The sequence below is a fragment of the Quercus suber genome, unplaced genomic scaffold (assembly GCF_002906115.3).
Source record: "Quercus suber isolate HL8 unplaced genomic scaffold, Cork oak 2.0 scaffold_384, whole genome shotgun sequence".
NCBI lineage: Eukaryota > Viridiplantae > Streptophyta > Magnoliopsida > Fagales > Fagaceae > Quercus > Quercus suber.
The window spans coordinates 160,238-187,950 of NW_027069836.1; the positions used below are offsets into that span (position 1 = coordinate 160,238).

At 31.8% G+C, this 27,713-nt stretch overlaps 2 protein-coding genes and 1 pseudogene across 2 annotated transcripts; all 3 read left to right on the forward strand.

Annotated features, from left to right (window-relative positions):
- Positions 1 to 757: 757 nt before the first annotated feature.
- On the forward strand, positions 758 to 6,595 carry LOC112025514 (multicopper oxidase LPR2). The gene is made up of 5 exons (XM_024058193.2): positions 758 to 1,042; positions 4,219 to 4,571; positions 4,742 to 5,846; positions 6,231 to 6,327; positions 6,418 to 6,595. Exons 1-4 carry the CDS (start codon positions 806 to 808, stop codon positions 6,282 to 6,284), a joined length of 1,749 nt encoding a protein of 582 aa, XP_023913961.1. The 5' UTR covers positions 758 to 805; the 3' UTR covers positions 6,285 to 6,327; positions 6,418 to 6,595.
- A 9,403-nt stretch (positions 6,596 to 15,998) lies between these two features.
- Positions 15,999 to 23,224, forward strand: LOC112025515 (multicopper oxidase LPR2). Its single transcript, XM_024058194.2, has 5 exons — positions 15,999 to 16,269; positions 18,615 to 18,967; positions 19,164 to 20,268; positions 21,710 to 21,816; positions 23,024 to 23,224. The coding sequence occupies exons 1-4, from the start codon at positions 16,015 to 16,017 to the stop codon at positions 21,761 to 21,763; spliced, it is 1,767 nt and encodes a 588-aa protein (XP_023913962.1). The 5' UTR covers positions 15,999 to 16,014; the 3' UTR covers positions 21,764 to 21,816; positions 23,024 to 23,224.
- Positions 23,225 to 25,077: 1,853 nt separating this feature from the next.
- On the forward strand, positions 25,078 to 27,428 carry LOC136062136 (uncharacterized; annotated as a pseudogene).
- Positions 27,429 to 27,713: the final 285 nt, after the last annotated feature.

Consider the following 27,713-nt stretch of genomic DNA (forward strand, 5'->3'; position numbering starts at 1 on the left):
AGTAAAAAAAACTTCATGTTTTTTCAAGACAAATTATTTTCAATCATGTGGTTCATTCTCTAATGCAATTACATGATAGATTTTAAGTAAAGATTCTAAGTTTTTCCCTTAATATTAAAATTTTAATTTTATATTCATTTGATTTTTATTAACATCATAATTGGATTTATTTATTATAATATATTTTACTATTTGATTTAATATAACATTTATTTTTATTTTAAATAATAATACTGACTAATTAATGAGAAAGAAAAGAAATTATACTTTTAAGATCTGGAGGGGTGTTATTGGAATATGTGTGATGTATTATGTATAGTTCAAGAAATACTGCTAAATATTTAAAATAAAATTATGAATTATGATGTACATTTTATATACGTACATTAATATTAGTCAATAATTTACAGATAAGTGTACAAAGATTTTAATATATTTTCTTAATATCACGTCCAAATAAGTCCAATTTAACATTATTTCTTGAAAATCATATATAATAGAGTAAAAAATAATATAGACAGATAAAATAAAAAATAAAATTCGAAGCGAAAATAATTAATTCATGCATGCGTAGCATAGCAGGAATTTTTTTTGATAGAGTTGCAGACCAGGAATTGAACATGTGTTCAAATAGTATTATCATTATTATTAATTATGGAAAAATAAGGTTACTTTACAATCTCGCCAAGGATTCTTTTCACAAAGCAAATATCTAATATCGTCTATCAAACACAAACTCCACCTTTATAGTCCCTCACCCTTCCTATAAATACCCATATCTTTCTCTCATTCTGTATATGCTTGCATGGAACCAATGATGAAGACCATGGAGAGAGTTTTGCTGCTTGGTTTCTTTTCTTTAGCTTTGTTAGTAGTGTTCACCACATCATTAGCCCAAGATACTAGTCCTCTTCTAAATTCATCCAAGTTGGAAATGTTTGTGGATGAGCTTCTAGATATGCCCCAAATCCTAGGCTTTGATTCTGTGTATGGTGTTCCTAGATCTAAGTCACTGGAAATTGGCATGTACAGTAAAAAATGGGTAAGTGGATTTTGTTTTTTCCTTCTAAATACAGTCTTATTGCTTTATACTTACATGTGTTTTGTATATAGTTCCTGCTATCTGATTTTCGATTACTTAAGTCAGTAATTAACGACCTTACCACAATCATCCATATTGCACTTCTAGGCTTTATTGTTAGTTCACTGAAAGAAAGGCAAGTGACTTAAATTCTTGCATATGGAGTAAGTATGCCATGCATGGGATATACGTATATTCTCTCTCTCAGAGCATGTGAGTCTTATATGACTGTAAGAGGGAGGATAGTTAAATCCAATGTTTGAGATATTTATTACTTGTTTACGTTTTAATCTTTTATACATATAAAGACATGGTTCCAATTGTGTTGCCCATATTCCTGCTACATGGGTTTCTTTTTAACGTAATATTGGGGTCTTTCTCATCTCCAATATACTAGTTCATGTTTTGTCTGTTGAGATGGTAGATGGCCGAGGCCCTAGTCCTCTTTTGCATCAACAACATATTTCATTCAGACAAAAAAAGAAAAAAAAAAAAATAGACAGGATTTTGAATAGAGAGAGAGAAGGGAAAAAAAAAAAAAAACATACAAATAGCATGCAGAAGCAGAAGCACATGAATGAAATCCAAATAAGATGTTAGGGTGTTCCTTGTTCATATTATGTTCAGGGCTGGAATTACAATCCTAGAATGGCTAGACAATTTTATGCAGTGGCGGCTCCAAGCATTTTGTTTAGGGGGTTATTAAGAAATTTAAATTAAAAAAAATTAATAAAAAGAGAACTTGAATATATTATGTTATAGACCCAAAAAAAAAAAAATACATGAATTTTTATAATTTCCTTCTACAAGTTGTCAGATTTTGAATTGTTACGCAATAGTTCATTATGAGAATTTATTGCCAATATGGATAGCTATGACCAATTTATTTTGTTAATTTTGTCTAAATTTTTATTTTTATGCAGTTAATATTATATATTTGTCATTGTTTTTATAAAAATATTTTAAACTAAATGACTAAACTCAACTCATTGGCTCTATATTAATTATTGACACATAAGACCTCACTCATTCATACATAAAATAATTCACTACATGTGTTACTTAACCAATCAAATAATTCGATTCATCCCTCCCCCCCCTCCTCCTCCAAATCCCCCCTCAAAAAAAAAAAAAAAAAAAAATCAAATTCTTGAATAATCACTAACTTTGCAATTTTTTTCTTCAATTTTTCTAACTTTGTGACAAAAAATTATTATCCCATGATAACTATACACACACACACATATATATATATAACAAATCCTCTCTATTTTCTAATTATTAAATTATATAAAGTTATATTATATTTGTATTGTACACACAAACATCCATGTACACGTCATTATTCAGACAAATGACATTATAAAAAAAAAAAGTAATGCACACAATCAACATTAAACACACTCATACACATATAATAAAAAATTTATAATAAATAGTGATACTTATAATTCACAAACCTTACTATTACTTTAGAGTTAAAAATACTTGTATTATGGGTGCATAAAATTCAAGTTAGGGTGTGCAAAAATATTTTTTTAAAAAATTAATGTATTAAATTAAAAAAAAAAAAAAATATATATATATATATATATTTGAAGTCAGGGGGTTCATTTGAACCCCTGACCAAAGAGTACCGTCGCCCCTGATTTTATGTTACAAAGATTTCAAGTCAACTTCAAGACTTTTGAAACCAAGGAAAATTAATTTTTGCCAATTGGTACTTGTTATAAATGCTAACCAAAATGGCTAGTTTTGTGCCTAATAAGGGAGAAATTATAGAGTCCTTTGGTGGACCACGTTACTTATCCACCATTCTACTAAAAAATTTTCACTTGTTTAAAATTGCCGAGTCAGTAATTAATTTCTATTTAAAAAAATTTTCTAACTAACAATTTTAAACAAGTGACAGTTTTTTAGTGGAATGGTGGACCACATCACTTGTCTATCATGTGGATCTTATAATTTCTCCTAACAAGGGGATTAAGGAATTGGAACCACTAGGGGTGTGCAAGGATTGGGTTGGGTCGGGTTGAGGGGATTTTTTGAACCAACACACCATGGTGGGTCAAAAAAAATTCAACCCAACCCAACCCATCATATAAGTTCAATTCAACCCACATGGGTCGGGTTCAACCCATGGGTTTAGAAATTTTTATTATTATTATTATTAAATTTATTAAATATATTATTATTAGTATATATTATATATTTTTAAAATATATAATAATATTATTAGTATATTATATATATATATATAATATTATATATAAGCACTTATAGTATATAATATTATTATTAGTATATATTAAATTTAAAGTTGATTTAAAAAAAAATTTATTAAATATATAATATATTTTAAATATATATTAAATACGGGTGGGTTGAGTCGGGTTTGGCGAGTTTGTAATTTTATGACCCACGCCCAACCCAACCCCTTATAAAATTTTTGTTTGTGACTCAACCCAACCCACCAAGCCTTAAAAACCGACTCAATTCGGCAAGTTAGGTTGGGTCGGATCGAATTTAATGGACCGATGAATTTTCTATACACCCCTAGAAACTACTTAGGCCTTAGCTCCTTACGATGCCTTGTACGGTTGCACCCTCGTGTTTTGCTATCAATATTTTATTTAATTTTCTTAGGTACGGTAAGATTCTTCGCTAGTTCCCAAAACATATCTAGTTACCTACTATTTTTTTTTCCTTGAACTTTTCTTTAGTCATTACATAGCTGATCAATGCCTTATTTGATATTCTTGAATAATAAGATTTTATATAATCAAAGTATCAAACACCCCGTTTGTCTAATCATGTCATTACCGCAAAAGACAAGCATAATGTCCTTGTAGAAGCCTTCCCTCGGTCTTGGTAAATTTAGAAGGTCAAAATTTTCCTTAAATTCACTATGTGCTAGTTCAAACTAATACTTATGTAAATTTTTAGTTATATGATTTATTCAATTGTTATGTAATTTGTCCAAATAATTTAATATAGACGAATGGTTTTATAAATTGCCGTAATGAGTTAGAGAAAATTTCTTTAATCGGGTTTCAAAGAAAAATTGTCTAATATCAAATGTGCAATGAACCCCTAGCTAGCAAATTAGTTGTAATTTCATTTGCTTTTCTTCACAGAAATTCCACAGAGATCTTCCTCCTACGACCGTGTATGCCTATGGTGTATCTAAAGAAGCTGCAACCATTCCAGGTCCAACAATCAGGGCCCTTCATGGAATTTATACCAACGTGACATGGAAAAATTATCTCCCTCCAAATCACATATTGCCTTGGGACACAACCATCACAATTGCTGAACCGGCCGACAAGATAGGGATCCCTACGGTAGTCCATCTCCATGGTTCAATTGGAGAGCCCGAGAGTGATGGAAACCCAAAATCATGGTTCACCGCTGGATTCAAAGAAAAGGGACCTGCATGGACCAAAGAAACATATAGCTACAACAACAACCAACAACCTGGAAATTTATGGTAATGATGATAATAATTCTCTCAAAGGTTTAAATTGTTAAGAAATAATGGACCTTCTCAAAGTGGACTAATCTCTCCCATAATAAATAGATTTGAATTAAATATCAAAAATGATAAAATATTTACAAAATGATAAATTTAATCAATTAACCAATATTTTATTGTAACAGGTACCATGATCATGCCATGGGATTGACTAGACTCAACCTCCTAGCTGGATTGATTGGGGCCTACCATATCAACCACCCCGAATTGGAGGCCCCACTTGGACTCCCTAGTGGTGATGAATTTGATCGTACATTGATCGTATTTGATCGTAGCTTTCGTATTGACGGTTCCATATACATGAATTCCACAGGAGATAATCCCTCCATACACCCCCATTGGCAACCAGAATATTTTGGTGATGCTATCATAGTGAATGGCAAAGCTTGGCCACGTATGACAGTACAACGTCGTATGTACCGATTTCGTATTATAAATGCTAGCAACGCTAGATTCTTTCGGTTCTTTTTCACCAACGGTCTAGGATTCATCCACGTGGGATCTGATTCGGCTTACCTTAATGAAGCAGTGACCACCAATGAGTTTTTACTGGGCCCATCTGAGATTGCTGACGTGGTTGTTGACTTTTCCAAGTCAAAGAATGATAGTGCTATTCTAGCAAATGATGCACGATATCCCTACCCAACTGGGGACCCAGTTGATGAAGAGAATGGCACAGTCATGAAGTTTATCATCTTGACACATCCTGAGAATGACACGGGTCGAACACCCAATAAGTTGATCCAATACCCAGGCCCCAATTTATCTAGTGTGACACAGACACGATATATAACTATGTACGAGTACGAGAGTTCCACTGGTAACCCAACTCATTTGTATTTGAATGGGATATCATTTGACTCACCAATCACTGAGACACCTAAAGTGGGGGCTACTGAAGTGTGGAATGTGATCAATCTAACGGAGGATAATCACCCATTACACATTCATTTGGGGCTCTTTGTAGCGTTGGATCAGACTGCGTTAGTGAACGAGACAGAGTTTAAAAATTGCATGATGAAAATGAACGATGCGATTAAGTGCCAAATAAGCAAGTATGCAATTGGGAAAAGCGTAGAGGTGCCTGCTGAGGAGAAAGGGTGGAAGAATGTTTTCAAAATGAAACCTGGATATGTGACAAAGATTTTAGTGAAATTTTCTTTCATAAATTCAAATGAATCGTATCCGTTTGATGCAACTGCGAAGCCAGGCTACGTATACCATTGCCATGTAAGTATTTTCATTCTCTACTTTTTACTATGTTTTCATTTTGTTTTATTTTTTGTTCAAAGAATGACAATAATTGTAGAAAAAATATAATGGGTTAAGGCTCGGGCCTATTTAACATAAGTGATACAATGAACCTAATTTTGTTTAGTAGAAAAACAAAACTAAAAGAAAAATAAATCGCAAAAAACAAAATGATGAAATGACATCAATGGTAAATCTAAGGAGATGCATATTTTTAATATGCATGATAGAATTACGAATAAAAATTTTCATTTTCTCACTTTAATCTGCTAGATAAGAGTGGATATGAACCAATTGCCATCAATTTTATAGTGAAAAATAGTGTCTATTGACGTACTCTAATTTGCTCCTTAACGCATACAGATCTTGGATCACGAAGACAACGAGATGATGAGGCCCTTCAAGCTCATCAAATAAGATTGGGCATGAGAAAGATATATGAGGATCCTAAATAAATAAGGTTTGTCACTCTGAGCCTCAGTCTTTTTTAACTTAGCAGTTTGATACATATATGCCTGAAATTTTGAAAATTCTCTCTCTCTGAATGCAGGATCTTACTCGTTCTCATGCACAAATTTGAATAATTAAGAAAGAATCCCTTGTCCTAGAAAGTGTAGTACTAGTATTTGTATCAAAAAAGGGAAATAAATTGTAGTACAAGTGTACAATTTGTTGTGTTTTACAAGACGTTTAAAATAACTAGCTCAACTGTGGGCGTTTGGTTTCAATGTTTAAGTTTTAGATAGACCACTTTACGCAACTTTATGTTGAGGGGTATATACGTACCAAAACAAAGGACAAGCACCTAAAACCTAAAAACTTTATTTTATCCAACAACAAAAAATAAAATAAAATAAAAGAACAAAAAATTTGAACAATGTTAATATGAAAACCATATAAATTGCAATTATATTTAAGATATACAAATTTGGATAATTTATTTATGTAAATCTTATATGGGATTCATGCTAAGAGTCTTGTATCTCAACACATCTCTTTTCAAGTATTTTTAATAGAAATGTCCAAGATTGAATTTCGTCATTATTAAAAAAAAAAAAAAAAAAAAAAAACTCAAATTGCAAAGAATGATATGTTTCTATTTATTTGGGAGTTTTTTTTGTTTTTTTTTTTTTTGTTTTTTTTAACTATATATATATATATGTATGTGTGTGTGTGTGAAAGGGGTTATTTGGTACTTTGAGAGACTGCGCCCTTAGCACAAACCTTTCAATGGTTTTGGCATATAACCCACACGAATAGGGTGGAGTCATGTTTGTGCCTTTCAAGAGAAAATGGACATTTTACTGATGTTATTATCCATTTTTAGTTTTACAATAGAGTCACCACTTATTTTAATACAGAAAATAAGAAACGAAAAGAATTGAAAAATACATCGTCGTTATTGATGATTTGATATTGAAATCGTACAACTCTTTGATAATAACTAAAGATCACATCAATTTAGTCCTAGATACAATCTAAAACAAAATACAACACTTTCATTCCTAATTACAATCACAATCTTGAGAAATCTCGATTTGCTAAGAAATTGTTTTGAGTTTCTGAGATACTTGGTGTATTTTTTGGACTAAAGGTAGAGAGGAGATTTATACTATATGTGTGGGAGTTAGAGATTAGTCTCCAAGTAATGTGGGACTCCTATAAAATTAGGTTTTTTAAAGAGAAAACGTAAGAATCAAGGTCAAACTGAGTGGGGAGTAAGCCGAACCGAAAAAGGAAGATAATTTGGAGAATCTGGTCTAAGTGCTGATCGAAAATTGGTCCAAATCCTCCTGGATCTTTTCCTTTTTTCGGGTCCGTCAGTTTCATTTTTAATTATGATATGATTTCCTCTAAATTTTGACTTCCTTTTTTTGATTTTCTTGACTAAAAGTAGACTGTTTATGATTAAGAGATCATAATCACCTATAATTGGAATTGGTTTCATATAAGTGCACTTTATTATTAAAATGTGTTTATTTGATATCTTTTAATTTTCAGGTCCGATTAATGCTCATGAACTATTGTGTTTGGCCGTTATGACCAAAATATTTGTTTTAAGAAAATATTTAGAGATCAAATGGTTAAAATTACAATCTTTCCCTAGAGACATGAGATGCTAATGATATGCAATACAATACAAGTAAGGTTAAATGGAAGGTGCAAAATAGGGTGTCTACTGGTACATATTCCTTATTTTTAAAGCCAATAAAATATTGTTCTGTGCTTTGTGTTTTCTAAACTTATATTTTTTTTTTTATTGTTTTTCTCCCTTCAAAAACTTGTTCGGCAATATTTTTGGGTTTTTGACTTTTTGTTTTTCAACTCATCCCATCCTTAAATAACTTGCATCAGTCAACGCAAAATGGACTACTGTAAAGCTACTTAGTTATAGTAGTCATACAAATTTACACAACTATTGTAGTTGTGTATATGCATTTTTTATTCATGCTCTGTGTTTCTTAAAGTTGAAAAATAAGAGTGAATAGTAGTTGTGATGTGTGAAGAGAGAGAAAAAATTGAAAAAACCAAGAAAATTTGATATTTTAATAAAATAGGCAGTATATAATTAGATGTGGGTGTTTTTAAAAATTGGTTATGCAAAATAGAAAAAGTAAGTTTTTATACTAAAATAGACCAATTAAACATTTTACACAAGTAGATGCAAATGCTCTTAATCCACAACCAACATGCTTATATTAAAGCCCATCCCCACCCCAACAACACCAAATCAACTAAATTTACCCACGCTCATGTGAGTCTGACGTGTGGGCCCAATAGCTAACCACCAACCAAACCATCAAATGCAACACCGACTAACATTTAACATGGAAATCAAACCCACACTCACAGTAAATGATGAAAAACCCATATTTGCTACATTAATTTTGAGAACAAAAGTTGAAGAGAAAACTCCTTTGGGTTGTTTTCAAATAACTATTTTGTACAATACAATTAGAAATAATTTTCCTACACGCGTGCATACACACACACACACACACACATATATACACACGCAAAATTGTATTTTTTATTACAAATTTTGAGAGCAAGGTTAAGTGTGGGTTTAAACCCTAACAAACTCATGCATACAAAGTCATGGTCTACCCGCCCTTAGCACATCAAGCCATTACAAACTCATACACTCCTAACCATCACTAACTCACACATTTAAAGTCATTGTCTAATATTATGCCACATAAACTTTTTATGCCTACATCATTTTTGACGTCTAAATTCAAGATTATTTGCATATTTTTCTTTCGTTTCTTTATCCCCCCCCCCCCCCCCCCTCGGGTGAGAGTGGGGAGAAACCTAGTTACTACAAAAAACTTAACCTATTTCAACCCACTTTTTTTGAGGGTTTACTGAGAAGCAGGGAAACAATTACTAAGAACGGATGCTTATCCATTTATGAACAATTTATTTAGTTAAAACTGAAAATGTTATGTCGAAAGTGTAAAAAAAAATGTTAAAAATTAACTGAATAATAAAATAGGACTCATGAATAGTACCAAAAAGTGCAGTGACCAAGGGAGTCAATTCTGTACCGTACCGGCTGGTACCGCCAGAATATACCGTATTGGCAAGCAAACTGATACATATAACTCCCCCTGTTTCGTACTAGAAAAAATACCAGCCGTACCGGCCAATTTCGGGCAATACCGACCGGTACCAGGCAATACCGGTCGGTACCGGGAGTACCGGCCAGTATAGGAAATTTTTTTTTTTTTAAGTTTTGTAATTTTTGAATTTTTGTTAGAATAGAATGATAACTTTTTTGCATTAACTTATTAGTATTATTTGTTTTCTTAGTATGCAATAGTAAATTTTAAGCTTTCTATTTTTTATATTGTGTTTTTTTTTTTTTTTAATTGATACTAAAGTCTAAAACCATGAATAATTAGTTCTGAATTGAGGAAATGTTTTATGCTAAACTTTTATATTTATTATAATACACACACACACACACACACACACACACACACACACATATATATATATATTTTATAAATATAAAATATAGCAGTAAGCTCGAAACAGTACACCGTTATTGACTGGTATCCAAAATATATCGCACCGGTGGCCAAACCGGTATAGCCTCCGGTACGGTATTGACTCCCTTGGCAATGACTCATAAATAGTACAAAAAAAAAGCTAAAATCTCAAATAAACTGAAACTTGTAGCTCATTTCAAGTGGGTGGTAAATCTAACCAGCTTTATTTTGAGGATCTTTAAAACCCTCGAAATAAACCCTATACAACCTTGAAATAAACTTAAAAAAAAAAAGGTTCAACTCTTCTACGTGAATTTTGCCTCCAGATTTTAACATTTTTCAAGGCAACCTTGCAATGTTATTAACTTAAAAGTCATATCAACATTGGACTTTGTTGTGATAGCCAGTCTATCGAAGGATGAATTCAATACAAGGTGAAGTCAATTCAAAATGATGGATCTTTTCTTCTTTTCAAATTTGATCCCCTATATATTAATCTGCCTAGATGATGGCTTTACCAGTTGCCTCTTCCAGTTGTGTTAAGGTTGAAGGACAACGCAAATTTATAGATGGAACAGGTTCGAAAGCCTTTAATATATTAAAAAATGAAGAATTCGTGCATGTAGGGTACAGTAGGAGATGAAGACTTGGTTTACCATGTTCTGGCCTTCTCGTACGTTGATGATATAGAGTTTATATGGATATATATAGCTAGTGGTCGGAACACGTCCTAATTAATTATTTGCCACATGACTTTTTGTTGTAGGTCGAGGGTGTTAGAACCATTACGCTATCACTAAAATCCTCGATAACTAGTTTCATTAATCAAACAACAATTTTAAGCATGTGCATATTGTTAATTATTAATGTTAGTAAAAAAATTTAAATACAATTTCTTAGGTCTCGTGCGTTAAGTTCCCAATTTGACATCAACCATATGACGATATTAACCAATGCAGTAAAAATATTGTCGTTTTTTTTTTAAGACAAATTAATTTCAATCATGTGGTTTATTTGTCAATACAACTACGCGGTAGATTTTAAGTAAAGGACATAGTTTTTCCCTTAATGTTAGTATATTATATTAATTAAAATTTTATTTTCATATTCATTTGATTTTTATTAGCATCATAATTGGATTCATTTATTCTAATATTTTTTACTATTTGATTTTATATAATATTTTATTTTTATTTAAAATAATAGTAATGAGAAAGAAAAGAAATTATACATCTAAGATCTGGAGGGGTATTATTGGAATATGTGTGATGTATAGTTCAAGAAATACGGCTAAATATTTAAAATAAAATTATGAATTATGATGTACGGTTTATATATGTACATTATTCAATAATTTACGAGCACGCTTAAATATAGGGACGGAACTGGAATTTAAACCTAGGGGGGCCAAGGTATAAATAAATTTTTTTTTTCCCATAAAAATCTAAGCTAGCATATATTTAATCTATATATCTATATATATATAATAATAGGTGAAGCAAAGAGAAATTCAAATAGAATTCCAAATTAGAGTTTCAATTTTATGCCATGTGTCATTCCAATTGTTCAATTAGAATTTGAAATTGGAGTCCAATTTTACAATACACGTGTACAAAGAAAATAATAAGAAGAATATAATATGATTTGGGGTTGTTTTCGAGAGAACCATTACTTTGATTCATTGTTTTTATTTATTTTTACGTAGGTTCATTGTTCTCTTGGTTCAAACTTCAAAGTGCCTAGGGAATTATAACAAGAAGCTAAATATGGAAAGTGGCCATGAGAATTGAAAATAAATTTCAAAAAATTAATTAAAAATAAAAAATGAAAGAATATATTGCAAGAGATGCACCACTTGGAAAAATTGAATTCCAATTAAAATTCATTGGACTTGGTAATGAGATGAGATGAAATTAATAACACATTAAACACTTATGCTTTGGGAATCGGTAGTACCAATCTAAATCCATTGGACTTGTTTCGTGATAATACAACTATGAAATATGTATAAAAACACGCACAAATCCATCTTTCTATAAAAAGAGATTGGAGAGAATTTCTTTTATCAGCCATACAACTTCAGAGGTTTTTTCTTCACACAAATGCCCATCATGTTACAAAATGACCCATCGTAAAACTACAAAATGAGAACAACTCTAAGGGTTTTTTTTTTTTTTTTTTTTTAATTTTAAATATAAAATTTTTTAAGCTACGAAAATTTCAATCACTAATAGAGATTGAAGATTCAAAAGCATGAATGGATCTTTTGGATAAACATCGTCACCAAGGTTCATCTTTCTGTGTAATATTTCCATTTAGTTTTGATTCCCTTAATTGATATAGTGATGGGTTTGTGTGTATGCGCATACATTGAGTCAATATTAACATTTTTTGAAATCCTTTGGTCCTTGCTTGATTATTGACTTCTCTTGCAACTATCAATCTTGCACGAAGATGGCTTTCAACCTATTTGGTGTGACCTTACTGAAAACAATATTTAGCACATGGAAAAAATATCCAATGTCAACCTTGTGAATTCTTAAACCTATTAATTAGTCCCCTTTATGGCAAACACCTCTCTCTTAGTAGCTTCATGGCTACCAATTTAGTTTCATATTACTCTATTTTGGCTTATAGTTGTGCTGCTTTTGAACTTTTTTTTACTTAAGTTTGATTGATGTGCCAAATGTCTCTAAAGTTTTATTTACTTAAGAACCAATTAATTGTATGGGCTTAATTACCCTTTAATTACCCTTTCAATATACGCATGACTGTGACTGTACCTTGTATACAATATCAATCTATTGTGGTTCAACTCGCTTTCTTTTATACATATATATATATATATATACTACTAAGTTTTGTTAATAAAATTTTGTCGTTAATAATATGAATTTAGACCTAACTGAGCCTTTTAAACATGAATAAACTCATGATTAATAATATATCGATTCTCATGCAATAGCATGGGTTACATACTAGTATTAACAAAAGAGAGGATACAAAATTATTGTTTCGTAATACCTTAAAACTACATCATCTAAAAAAATAGAACTTGATGTTCTTTAAATCACCAATTCACCTAGGATTCATCGTGCACATAATTACAAGGTTTGATCCTATTTGAATAATTTTGTTGTTTTGATTACAATTCTAATAGGTTCTTGATTTGTAAGGACATGAGACTTTTTTACATGAATAAAGACATGATAATTTATTTTATAAAAACCTAATGTTTCTAATATTGCATTCCATTATTTGTTTAATATTTTCATATCTCATAATTTTATTCAGCCAAAAATTAAATAAAATATATAGGAAAAAAAAAAAGAATAAAAGAAAAGGTATATAGTATTCATGACATATATTAATGTAGCAATTCATTGAAAAAACATATACTAATGTAGTAATAAATGTGATTGGTTCTATTTCAACAAAAAACAAATAAATATTTTAATTACTATTTTGTGATTGATAGCACATTAGTTTCTTTTTTCTTTTTTTTTTTTTTTTTTTTTGAGAAAGAGTTTAACTTTCAACCTGTGGCATTCACTTCTCATGATAATTCTTTATTATCAGACTAAGACACCAATCAGTTTTTTGTGTAAGTGGGAATTAAACCCCAAATCTCTTATTCAACTATCAGAAATTTTATCAGTTGAGCTAACTGAAACTCACATCAGTTTGTTATTTCAACAAAAAACAAATAAATAACTTAATTACTATTTTGTGATTGAACACATCAATTTTTTTTTTTAGAGAGTTTTAACTTTCAACTTATGGCGTTTGCCCTTAATGATATCATTAGACCAAGACACCAATCAGTTTTTGGTGTAAGAGGGAATTGAATCTCAAATCTCTTATTCAACCATCAAAAATTTTATCAGTTGAGTTAATTAGAACCCACATCAGTTTATAACATTTATATACTAAAATTGATAGTATTCATAGCATCACTCTTTATATATAAAAGACAAAACTTAATTACAGTTTCTACTTAGATTATGTCCATTAAGTTCCCCAATATCACAATAATAAATAATAATAAACATATTTCACTCACTCACCTTAGTTGCTTAGCACTAATTTATTAACACAACTAAATAAATTAACACCTCAGTTGCTAAGCCCAAATAAATTAACACTATTTTATCACACAACACTCAAAATTGGTTAACACCACTACTTTCCATAAAGCGACAAATATAAAAAAAAATTTATAGCCACACACTTTCCACCCCAACTCACTGAGATTAATTAATGGCCACACACACAATAGTCACTTTGTATTGACACTTTGACTTGGTTTACGCTAGTCCGGCCACCACCAAGCACGAATTTCTCATCTGATTCGTAGTCTAAGTTTTATACAAAGAAAAAAAAAAGTACAGTAGAGAGAGAGACGAACATACCACCGTTGGGCAACTATGTAGATGCTGCAGTTAGAGTCAAGATCAACACTGAGTGGTAAGTGGGTAAAAATTGTGGATTTGTGTTTTGTGATTTTAGATTTGTGGTTGTTTTGTGTGTCTTTTTTCGTTTAGATTGGATTGTTGATAATTTTGGTTTGTTTAAAGGTTATTCTTGTTATTTTTGGGACAATTGGGTTTGTTTAAATTGGAAATGTGATATGTTTTGTGGGTATTTTTGGTTGGTCCAAAGGTTTTTCTTATTATTCTTGGGATGACAAGTAAAAGGCTAGGGTTGGGTCAATTTGTAAATTTCAATAGAGGAGAGGGGCTAATAATATATAATTTGGGAAAATTTTCAATTTTCTACGTGTATATATATACTAAGAAATTTTTTTTTAAAAAAAAAATTGGGGTGGGGTGGGGGTTCCGTCGTTGCTTACATAGATTCAAAATGATTGCATATATTTTATTAATATCATGTCCAAATAAGTCCAAGTAAACACTATTTCTTGAAACTAATATTGTAGAGTACAATATATGCTAGGCGATGGCTGATCTTCAAGGCTGGGATTTGATTTAAGAATTGTCTGCAATTAACAAGAATTGATGCAAAGTCAGCAGATGAGCTATCATTGTTAATTAGAAGATAAATTAACAATTGCTTTAGCATCAACATCTAATTCAACCGCAAGTAGCCCAAGAGACTCTTTAGGGTCTTTTGTAATAGAATATATTTGGACTGTTGTTTAATATATTGCCCTTTTACCATATATATAAATAAATAAATAAATATATATATATATATATATATGTTCCATGACTTGTGTTGTGATTATAAAGCAGTCCTTTTAACAAGATCTATAAATGAAAAATGACACTTACATACAAGAGGGTAGAGATGTGCAAATAATTAAAACTATGATAAAATTTAAAAGAAAAAATTTAGTTACAAAGTTAGTTGTAAGTTAAGACTACAACTTTACTTAATATCTTTTTATTGGAAGTAAATTTTGACAAATTTATCATTGAATTACATTTTCTTTTTATATCTTCTATACTTGAAAATTTTTTAGAAAATTAAAAATCAATAGCTATGTCATTAATAAATTTTTGTAGTTTAAAATTATGCATAAAACATAATATTATAGATCATGATAACATGCAATTCAGCGGTTAGATTTTTTAAATATGTAGTAATGTTAATGATATTAATTAAGATTGTAACCTAAAGTTTCAACCAATTTTGTAACTAAACTTTGTCCAATTTAAAAAAAAAAAAAAATCATACATAAGATACATGTATCATTTATCTCACAACAAATCAAATGAGAAATAACATTTGTATTACAAAAGTGAAAATTATTTAGGTTACAATCAACTTTGTAATTAAACTTTGTCCAATAAAAAAAAATTAATACGTGAGATATATGTAACATTCACCTCACAACAGATCAAATGAGAAAAAACATTTGCGTTACAAAAGTGAAAATCATGCACGCATACTTAGCGGCGCAGGAATTTTTTGTTTTTGTTTTTGATGGAGTAGCAGCGCAGGAATTGAACGTCTTTAAATATTATTATTACTTTTATCATGGAAAAATAAGGTTACTTCACGTTCTCGCCAAGGATCCTTTTCACAAAACAATATCTAATATCGTCCATCAAACACAAACCCCACTTGTATATATAGTCCCTCTCCCTTCCAATAAATACCCACATCTTTCTCTCATTCTGTATATGCTTAATGCTTGCATGCAACCAATGATAAAGACCATGGAGAGAGTTTTTCTGCTTGGTTTCTTTTCTTTAGCATTGTTAGGAGTGTTCACCACATCATCATTAGCCCAAGATAATAGTCCTCTTCTAAATTCATCCAAGTTGGAAATGTTTGTGGATGAGCTTCTAGATATGCCCAAAATCCTAGGCTTTGATTCTGTGTATGGTGTTCCCAGATCTAAGTCACTGGAGATTGGCATGTACAGTAAAACATGGGTAAGTGGATTTTGTTTTTTCCTTCTAAATACAATCTTATTGCTCAAACACTTCTTACATCTGATTTTCGATTACTTAGTCAGTAATTAGTGACCTTACCTCAATCATTTATATTGCACTTCTAGGCTTTATTGTTGGTTCACCGAAAGAAGGTAAGTGACTAAGTTCTTGCATGTGGAGTAAAAATGCCATGCATGCATGAGATATAAGTATATTCTCTCTCAAGCATGTAAGTCTTATATGATTGTGAGACTCACATACTGTAAGAGAGAGGATACTTAAATCTAATGTATGAGATATTTATTATTTGTTTACCTTTTAATCTTTTATATATATAAAGGCACGGTTTTTGATTGTGTTGTCCATATTCTTGATACACATGTTTCTTTTTATTATAATATTGGGGTCTCCAATATTCTAATTCATGTTTTGTCTGTTGAGATGGAAGATTGCCTAGGCCCTAATCCTCTTTTGCATCAATAACATACTTCATTCAGCCAAAAGAAAAAAGAAAAAGAAAAAAAGGGGGTTTTGAAGAGAGAAAGAGAGGGAAAAAAAAAATACAAATAGTATGCAGAAGCAGAAGCAAATGAATGGAATCCAAATAAGATGTTGGGGTGTTCCTTGTTCATATTAGTGTTCAGGGCTGGAATCAGAATCCAAGAACGGCTATACAATTTTACGATACAAAGATTTCAACTTCAAGACTTTTGAAACCAAGGAAAATTAATTTTTGCCAATTGGTACTTCTTATAAATGTTAACCAAAATGGCTAGTTTTGTGCCGAATAAGGGGATTAAGGAATTGGAACCACTTAGGCCTTAGATCCTTCCGATGCCTTGAACGGTTGCACCCTCGTGCTTTTGCTATCAATAGTTCGCTTGATATATATATCTAGTTATATACTTTTTTTTTTTCTTGAACTTTATATATCTAGTCTTTACATAGCTGATCAATGCCTTATTTAATATTCTTTATTAATAATATTTTATATAATTAAAGTATCAAACACCCCGTTTGTCTAATCATCATGTCATTACCGCAAAAGACAAGCATAATGTCCTAGTAGAAACCTTCACTCGGTCTTGGTAAATTTAGAAGGACAAAATTTTCCTTAAACTCGCTACGAGCTAGTTCAAACTAGAATATATGTAAATTTGTAGTCATATGAGTTGTTTAGAGTATCCATAGCAATAGAGCTAAAAATTTAGCTATTTGACACCATAAAAAATTACTTTATCTATTTTACTTACTCACTTTACAAAACATTTAGCAGCAGTGGATCTATTTTAGTTTTCAACATAATAAAATAATATAAACATCACAATAAAATAATATATATATACTACATTATTTTATTAATTTCTTTATTTCTCTTTCTCAATTTTTTTCTCTCTTTCTCTCTATCTTTGTGCGCGCCGTGCCTCACTCTCACTTCTCATTTCTCTCCTCTCCACTCCCCACTCTCCACTCTTACTTCTCTCTATCTCGTCGTTGCTCTCTCCTTCCCACCCGTCACCATCACAAAACCTTCCTCGCCGGCACCGGAGATGAAATCGTCGAAACTCTCAAGGATCCTATGGGTTATGGGTTGTGCGGGTTTGTGGGTTGTGCCGTGGGTTTGTGATCTTTCTCTCTGCTCTAACCGATCTGCCATGGGTTTGTGATTTGTGATGTGGGTTTGTGTTTTGTGGTGGTTGTATGGAATTTAGACCGGTGTTGCTTTGATCTTTCTCTCTACTCTATCTCTATGGGTTTGTGTTTTGTGTTTTGTAGTGTTTTGTGATGTGAGTTTGGTGGATCGGTGTGATGTGGGTTTGGTCCGATCCGGTGTTTTTCTAGTGGTTTGGTGTTTGATTTGGTGGGTTTTTATATGGATTTTATGAGCACCACCGCCGGGAAGTTGGCTAGTGAAGCAGAGAGGAGATGAGGGATGCCGAAGAGAGAGAAAGAAAGAAAAAGAGAAAATATTTTTTTAATGAGAGAAGAGAGAGAAGTTTAATAAAATATTTTTTTTTAGCTTCTTGCTACAGTGTACAGCCATAAATAGCTGTGCATTGTAGCAAGAAGCTAAAATATTTTAGCTATGGCTCCACTATTGTAACATGCATTTTTGTGTTTTGGTGAAACTAAAATAGCTACATAGCTATTTAGCTTCACTGCTGCTAATTCTTAATAATCATATAACTTGTTCAAATGATTTAATATATTTGAGTGGTTTTATAAGTTGCCTTAACGGGTTAGAGAAAATTTCTTTAATCCTGTTTTGAAGTAAATTGTCTAATATCAAATGTGCGATGCACCAATAGCAAATTAGTTGTAATTTCATTTGATTTTCTTCACAGAAATTCCACAGAGATATCCCTCCCACACCTGTGTATGCCTTTGGTGTATCTAAGGAAGCCGCAACTATTCCAGGTCCAACAATCATGGCCCTTCATGGAATTGGCACCAATGTGACATGGAAAAATTATCTCCCTCCAACGCACATATTGCCTTGGGACACATCCATCACAATTGCTGAACCTGCTGACAAGATAGGAATCCCTACAGTAGTCCATCTCCATGGTGCAATCGGAGAGCCCGAGAGTGATGGAAACCCAAACTCATGGTTCACTGCTGGATTCAAAGAAAAGGGATATGCATGGACCAAAGAAACATATAGATACAACAACAACCAACAACCTGGAAATTTATGGTAAATGATGATAATAATTCTCCCAAAAGCTTAAATTGTTAAGAAATAATGGATCTTCTCACAGTAAATCAATCTCTCCCTCTATATGTGAGATTTTAAGAGTTCAGACACAAGGTCATTATAATAAATTATCTGAACTGTTAAGCATTTAAATAATAATGAATTTAATAATTTAACCAGTATTTTATTGTAATAGGTACCATGATCATGCCTTAGGATTGACTAGACTCAACATCCTAGCTGGATTGGCTGGGGCCTACCATATCAACCACCCCAAATTGGAGGTCCCACTTGGACTCCCTAGTGGTGATGAATTTGATCGTACATTGATTGTATTTGATCGTAGCTTTTGTATCGATGGTTCTATATATGTGAATTCCACGGGAGATAATCCCTCCATACACCCCCATTGGCGACCAGAATATTTTGGTGATGCTATCATAGTGAACGGAAAAGCTTGGCCACGTATGATAGTACAACGTCGTATGTACCGATTTCGTATTATAAATGCCAGCAGTGCTAGATTCTTTCGGTTCTTTTTCACCAATGGTCTAGGATTCATCCACGTGGGATCTGATTCGGCTTACCTTAATGAAGCAGTGACGACCAATGGGTTTTTACTATGCCCATCTGAGATTGCTGACGTGGTTGTTGATTTTTCCAAGTCAAAGAATGATAGCACTATTCTAGCAAATGATGCACCGTATCCCTACCCAACTGGAAACCCAGTTGATGAAGCTAATGGCACAATCATGAAGTTTATCATCTTGACACGTACTGAGAATGACTCGGGGCAAACACCCAATAAGTTGATCCAATACCCAGGCCCTGATTTATCTAGTGTGACGCAGACACGATATATAACTATGTACGAGTACAAGAGTGCCACTAATCAACCAACTCATTTATATTTGAATGGGATATCATTTGAGGCACCAATCACTGAGACACCTAAAGTGGGTGCCACAGAAGTTTGGTATGTGATCAATCTAACGGGGGATAACCATCCTTTACACATTCATTTGGCTCTTTTTGCAACATTGGATCAGACTGAGCTAGTGAACGAGACAGAGTTTAGTGATTGCATGACAAAAATCAACGATGCGATTAAGTGCCAAATAAGCAAGTATGCAATTGGGAAAAGCATAGAGGTGCCAGCTGAGGAGAAAGGGTGGAAGAATGTTTTCAAAATGAGACCTGGATTTGTGACAAAGATTTTAGTGAAATTTTCTTACATACATTCAAATGAATCGTATCCGTTTGATGCAACTGCGAAGCCAGGCTACGTATACCATTGCCATGTAAGTATTTTCATTCTCTTCTTTTTACTATGATTTCATTTTGTTTTATTTTTTGTTCAAAGAATGACAATAATTGTAGAAACAAAGTTATAATGGGTCAAGGTTCGGGCCTATTTTACATATAAGCAATACAATAAACCTAATTTTGTTTAGTAGAAAAAGTAAACTAAAAGAAAAATAAATTGCAAAAAAAAAAAAAATGATGAGTATTAACAAGTGTCCTATGAATAAACGTTAAAAACCACTAAATATTAACTATGAGCTATAATACAATCTTAAAAAAAAAGTGCACTTACTGAAAATTAATTGCGTAGAACGTACAAATTAATTTGTTGTGACTAGCTATGATTTTTTTTAAAATTAATGTATGTACAGTTTAATATTATTATTATTATTATTTTACTTGTACTCTTTAAGACTCCTTGTAAGCAAGGTTTTCAGAACCGGACCGGACCGAGAGGTCGGACTGTGAAAATCAAGAATCGAAATGAAAACCGATTTTTTAAGCCTAAAAAACCGGATTTTTTGTTAATTCCGTAAACCCCTAAAACCGGGGTTGGACCACACGAACCGATGGCAAAAACCATGCGGTCCAAGCCCTTAGCAATTAAAAAAAAAAAAAAAAACTTAACACAATTTTATTCTACTTAATTAAATTATCCATCTCTTACAAGGAATAAAAAAAATTATAATTAAAATCCTTCAAAGATATTCAACTTTATTTCAAAAATTAATCATAAATTTTAATGTGTTTATGGTTATTATTTTATTTTATTAACTTTCTTATTTAATTATTAAATATATGTTTGAAAATCATTAAATTTCCTTCACATATATAGATATATTGTCAATTTTTCTATTTTACAGTTTAATGAATAGTTTGAGTCTGAAAGCCTTGTTTGTAAGTGTTAACACTTAACAAAACTCTTAGAAGATTCTCCAAAAAAAAAAAAAAAAAAAGCAATACTCTTTGAAGAATTAAAGCCATTTTTCCCCGTGGAAATGATGAACCTCACTGTTGAATATCAACTGGAAATTATATATATATATATGGAGGTCACAAGTTGTGAAAGTCAAATGATAAAATGACATCAGTAATAAATCTAATGAGATCCAATTAAAATATATTAAATTAAGCGTTAGTTAAATTATTGTGTTTGTACTCTGTATTTTTACTCTTCATGCATATAATATATTAATGTGCATTTTTTTTTCATAGTTGTTTAAGATTCACACTTTGTGAGAGGAGATGAATATTTTTAATATGCATGATAGAATTACTTATAAAACTTGTCATTTGTTTAATATTCATGATAGAATTTACTAATAAAAATTGTCATTTTCTCACTTTAATCTGCTAGATAAGACTAGATATGAACCTTGCCATCAATTTTTTAGTGAAAAATAGTATCTCCTCTAATTTGCTCCTTCACGCATACAGATCTTGGATCACGAAGACAACGAGAAGATGAGGCCCTTCAAGCTCATCAAATAAGATTGGGCATGAGAAATATATATATATATATATATATGAGGATCCTAAATAAGGTTTGCCACTCTGAGCCTCCCTAGTCTTTTTTTACTTATCAGTTTAATACATATATGCCTGAAATTTTGAAAATTCTCTCTCTCTCTGAATCCATACTTGTTCTCATTCACAAATTTGAATAATCAAGAAAAGATCCCTCATCTTGGAGATCGATTTGAGTATTCAAGAAATTAAGAATCCCTCATCTTGGAAATTGTAGTACTAGTATTTGTTCTATTTGTTGTATCAAAAAAGGGAAATAAAGGAAAACAATTATACAATTGATTGGGAAGAAAGGAAAATAAGTGTATAATTTATTTTGTTTTACAAAACGTTTAAAATAAGCTCAATTGCGGGCATTTGGTTTCAATGTTTAAGTTTTAATTAGATAGACCTATTTACGCAACTTTATGTTGAGGGGTATGTACCAAAACAAGAGGACAAGCTCCTAAAACCTAAAAACTTTATTTTATCCAATAACAAAAAATTTGAACAACGTTAATATGAAATCCATATAAATTGCAATTATATTTAAGATATACAAATTTGGATAATTTGTTTATGTAAATTTTATATGGGATTCATGCTAAGAGTCTTGTATCCTAACGCACCTCCTTCCTAGTATTTTTAATGGAAATGTCCGGATTTAAATTCTCCCATATTAAAAAAATAAAAAAGAAGAAAAGCAAAGGGATTTATGTAAAACCTACGTGAGCCCCAGGTACTACCGTACTAGTGGTCTAACAAGTGCCTTGCAAGAAGGTAGGAGCTCAAATTGTAAAGAATGAGAATGATATGTTTCTCATTGTTTGGGAGTTAACATTTTTTGTAATTGAAAACATGATATATATTTATATATATATATTTTTTTTTTGTGGATTAATAAATTTTATGTTTATCTAGTAGAAGCTAAGTTAAATAGAAGATAATTAAGCCGTGTGATTCTCATGGTGCTCGATATCTTGGGTCCCTGACTCTATAATGAAAGTTATGGCTCTGTGATGCTAACAATGATTATCTGTGCTGACTTATGTTTATCTATCCTATGGATAGACGAATGCCTATTCAGCTGTTACTGCAGAACAAAGGAGAAAAGGGGTGCTAAGTGCTAACCTGTAAATCTTCTTGTTATGTGATTTTAATAGATGCTGCATGTTTCTTTATTATAATGGTATGAGCGATATAACATTTAAAGAGAGCATTTTTTTTTTCCATCTTTTATGGCAGGTACTACCTTGAGGTGTTCAAGTAGATGAAATCATTGAAATCGAGGCGTGCAAGGATATGTGGACTTTTGTTTTTTTCATTTTGACATATTCACGTTATCATATTAATATTTTAGAACCATTGTGGAATTTGTAATATGTGGTCTTTTATATGTGTGGTTGTAATAAACATTGAAAGAGATTTGGGCTCCGTTATATAATATTGAGTTTTGGCATAATCTAGATTTTGTAATGCGGTTCTTTAAAATATATGTGCGTGTTTTTTTTTTTTTTTTTTTTTTTTTAACATTAATTTAAATGGCAACTGATATTTTAAAATAAGAAAATGCATAAAAAGATTGTATATTTATAATATTTTGTATAATTACTAGGTTTTTTTTTTTTTTTTTCCTTCACAGACATAATCTTTTCATCAACATTTTAAATATATATAAAATATAGAATTTGATAATGTCCATTTCTTATGAATATCAAAGTTGTGATTTCTTAGTCCTTCACGAGTTGCAAACTCCCTAGGTTCATAATGAATACACAATGCATGTTATGCTTGTTTTTGTAATTTTAGCTCTTCCATTGTCTGGTAGATAGTGTCACAGAAGACACGTGTAGATTCTTGCATGTTAGGTGTTGGTATGGTAGGGATGTAGATGTTGGTGATGGTGATGTAGGTGTAGGTTCTTGGGGTTTGGTTTCTTTCTCTAGGTGCAGTCTCCATTCTCTAGAATGTTAGGATAACTGGATTTACAAGCTTGGCACAGATATCCTATAAAACAATAGCGTGTTGTAGTTACAGTATATGTAGATGTAGTTTTTGACTTCTTTATTCCCAATTTTCCCCTGTTTTTTAGGTGGATTGAGAGTGTATTGTAGTTGATTTCCTTTAATAAGAAAACATGCATTTCTACTTCTAATGTTATATTTTTCTTAATTTCTTCCAATATCTCAACGACAATATATATTGAACACTTCTTTGCAAAACTATCAATTTGGTTTTTTTTTTTTTAACAACTTCAGCCTCAATTAAATTAGTTTCTTTGTATTAATATTAGTATGATCATGCTAAAATAATAAAATATTAGCCATGCTGTTATTCACATGCTAAATGCTTTTCATGTTTCATAAAAAAAAAAAAAAATGCTTTTCATGCAAATTATAATCGCATTTCTATAATGATTTTTCATATTCATAGAGTATTTTAATTATAAAATAAATTTTTTTAAGAATTTGTAATATTAATACTAGTAGGTACCTTGCAAGAAGGTAGTTTTAATCTACTACTATTTTTCTCCCTTCAAAAAGAGAAAAAAAAAAATCTTTTTGGGTTGTTTTCAAATAACTAGTTTCATTTAAAATTGAGGGAAAATAAAAGAGCGCCCAAACTCTTGGGCCTTGATAAAAATGGGCCTTTCCCAACCATTATCGGCTTAAAAGTACGGAAATTAAAGACTAACACACCACCAAGCTAAACCCAAATCCAAAATATAAAAACTAAAAAACTAATTTTAAAAAATCCAATAAAAATGTCATATTTTAAAATAGACAGGGTCAAAATCGTCAAAGAAAAATTGTAAAGAACAGAATATTCTTTATATTATTCGTTCCCTCTTCTGCAAGAGATAAAAATATGAGTAATTCTTAAGTACTCCCGGAGCATGGAAAATTGTGTTTTCTCCTCTCACATTCATGGTAGAGTCTACTCATTAAATTCATGGTGGGGTCTACTATGAATGTGAGAAGAGGAAACACTATTTCACTATACTCCGGGACTACCTAAGAATTTTCCCAGAAATATAAACACTTTGCCAAAAAAAAAAACCTAAATGGCAGTCCATCTCAGCCATCCATTTCCCTTTATCGCGAAATCCCAACCGTCCAATAAACTAAGAGTCACCTGCAGCTTCAATCTGAACCACTCTGTCAAAGTGAGCTTAACAACTCTCTCTCTCTTCTTCTTCTTCTCTTTTTTTTTTTTTTTTTCTCGTAAATAATTGAGAAAGCAGAGGACATAAATGGAATTTAATGAAAAAAAGTTATGGTTGTTGGGTGTGTTTGGAAATGCAATTAAGGAGGGAGTACACGAGCGTAATGATAGTCCTGATAGGGATAGGAGCTGCCATTGGTGGATACGCAGGTGATGCTTTTCCTGTAGCTCATGCTCTCTCCTCCGTCGTTGATTGCCTCATCACTCACCCTAATGTATGTAGTTATGTATTGTGCCTCTACGACCTGTTGTTTTTCTTTTGGTTTTGGTAATTTCTGTGCTTTGGATTAGAGAATCTCAGTCATTAAAGCCCAGTTTTATTTGTTTGGGCCTGTAATATGGGCCTAGTTTTGGTTTTAGAAGAATGGCTCTTTTGCCTCGTTGGGCTATACTTCATAAAATTTAACAGCCCAGCCAAACTTAATTAACTTGACCAACGGGCCCAAGGCCCATCCAAAGAAAAAAATATACTTAAAAAGAGCCCCATATATATATATATGTATGTTTGTGCGCGCGTGCACACATAGAGGATTGATGAAGAATTTTCAAAATGGTTTGGACGAAAACTTTGTCCATTTTGTTTTATAACACGGCCAATATTACATCTTTGTTTTTGGGCACATTTTGTACGATCATAAATAGTAAATTTTGGTAATTTAGAATTTCGATTGCTTAAAATATATTTTTATTTGGATGTATATTTTGACAAATATACTATTAGATTATATTTTCTTTGATACTTGCAAAATTTCAAATTGATCAAAGATTAATAACACAAATTTGGTGCACATGTTAAGAATAAAATATTAATCCAATAAGACCATGTATAATTTGGTGGCATATAATAATGGCAGGTGCAACCAAATTTGTATCACATTATTTATGTATTATTATCAACAACATTATATTAGCTTTATGTTTTTTGCAGGTGCTTAATGCAGCAATGCTGTACTGGCCCATGCCTAATGTTTTGTACGGTGGAAGGTTATGCTCTTGATCGGTTTGCTGAAGGATTATGGGCGCTTCAACCTGTTAGCCAAAATAGGGTGTGTTTTTTATGTGTCCCTTTCAATTTGCAGTACTGTATGACTGTATGTGTCATGTCATATTCCCAGCCAAATAAAGGGGGAAAAACGCAGTGTGACAAGGTGCTGTCAGATTATTTCCCTGACCAATGTTATGCAATTATATATTGAACTTGTGATGTGAAGCAGGTGGGATTGGTTCTTGATGCTGGATTGGAGGAGGAGCTTCGGACACGCCATTTACATGTGGCTGATGCTGTGAGGGCTTCCCTTGGATTGCCTGTGGTGGAATGTATTGTGACTGACACCCCTTTGGAGGTACCCATTTTTATTTTAGCTGAGATATGCTGTAAAATGTAGTGATTTCACTCACTCAGCTTGTTTTTAAATAGGGCTATGCTCACTCACCCCTTTGGAGGTACCATTTGCTAAGTGTTTTTGTTCGAGGGTCAAGTACTTAGTGATTGTTCAATAGGCTGCATCACATATCTGCTTATGATTTTTAACTTCATGAGAACCATTAAAGTCTGTGAAGAAATATAGGAGCTCTGATTGGTATATAATACGGACAAGACACCTTGCAATTGGTATATAATACGGTTCTTCATAGTCACGTCTTAGGTAGATTGATATGTTGGTAATTGCAATTTTCCACAAAAATGAGGAAAACGGATAAAAGAATCAATGCCCCTATAGGCCGTCAAAATCTCCTTAGTGACCATTGGAATCCATTCTTCCATCCAAACAAACTAAAATTTTTATCATTTTTCTGACATTACTCCCTAAGGAACCATATATATGGTTATTGAATGGGATTTCACCTCTCATACAGATAAAGGTCTCAAACTATTGGGAAGCCATAGGTGTTATTGCAGCTCACAAGGCAGGAATAGACCCAATTTCACTCAGAAGAAACAGAATAAACAACATTCCATGCAATTCCAATATGCTTTCTAATGGTTATGCGTATTCCAGGATTATGCCCATCAACTAATTAATGCTTGAGACTATTTGTTCAACTTATATTCAAAACAAATATTTAAAAGTTATTCTTTTGACTAATTCCAAGCTCTAGCTGCTTCACACTATAAGTTCATGTAGCCATCTTGATCATGAAAGAAGAGCCGAAAAGCTTGGCAGGTCACATTGGAGTAATCAACGTGAGGTTAGTCAGCATTTTGTTTTGATGGAACTCAAAACAATCCCTAAATGCTTGTGGGTGTTGAGTATCTTCAATGTTTCAGAACATTTGGACGTTTGTTATCAGTTGTACACGTCAACTTTTCTTAACGTCAGAATAATATGGTGGTTGGTTTTGTAATGTTTTCATCTTTTAGCTGGCAGTGGCCCATATGAAGCTTTCATGATGCTCATTTATATAATTCTGCAACAACATTGTTCTGTCCTATTGTTTTTGTTTTATCTTCTGTGATGAGTTATTTTGTGACTGAGATCCTTATGTCGTATCCAAATTACCTCTATATCATGGGTTTGTGTGACCCTGAAAAATCAAGCAAAATTTTCGTCTAAGAAGTAGGAAAAGAAAAGATTGAACAAATAACCTATACTGACTACAGATTATGTTCATGTTCATCTAGCCTTGGAAGAGGAAAGGGACTCCCATAAAAAATGAAGATGTTATTTACACACATATATCATTTATTGCTTGTTCGGTTGAATTATTT

Bases quoted from the DNA above. Each gene is read 5' to 3' on its own strand.
- LOC112025514 (XM_024058193.2), top strand. From the start codon at position 806: ATGGAACCAATGATGAAGACCATGGAGAGAGTTTTGCTGCTTGGTTTC. The intron at 1,043-4,218 runs GTAAGTGGATTT...TTTTCTTCACAG, and splicing joins GCATGTACAGTAAAAAATGG to AAATTCCACAGAGATCTTCC. The intron at 5,847-6,230 runs GTAAGTATTTTC...TAACGCATACAG, and splicing joins GCTACGTATACCATTGCCAT to ATCTTGGATCACGAAGACAA.
- LOC112025515 (XM_024058194.2), top strand. From the start codon at position 16,015: ATGCTTAATGCTTGCATGCAACCAATGATAAAGACCATGGAGAGAGTT. The intron at 18,968-19,163 runs GTAAATGATGAT...TTATTGTAATAG, and splicing joins CAACAACCTGGAAATTTATG to GTACCATGATCATGCCTTAG. The intron at 20,269-21,709 runs GTAAGTATTTTC...TCACGCATACAG, and splicing joins GCTACGTATACCATTGCCAT to ATCTTGGATCACGAAGACAA.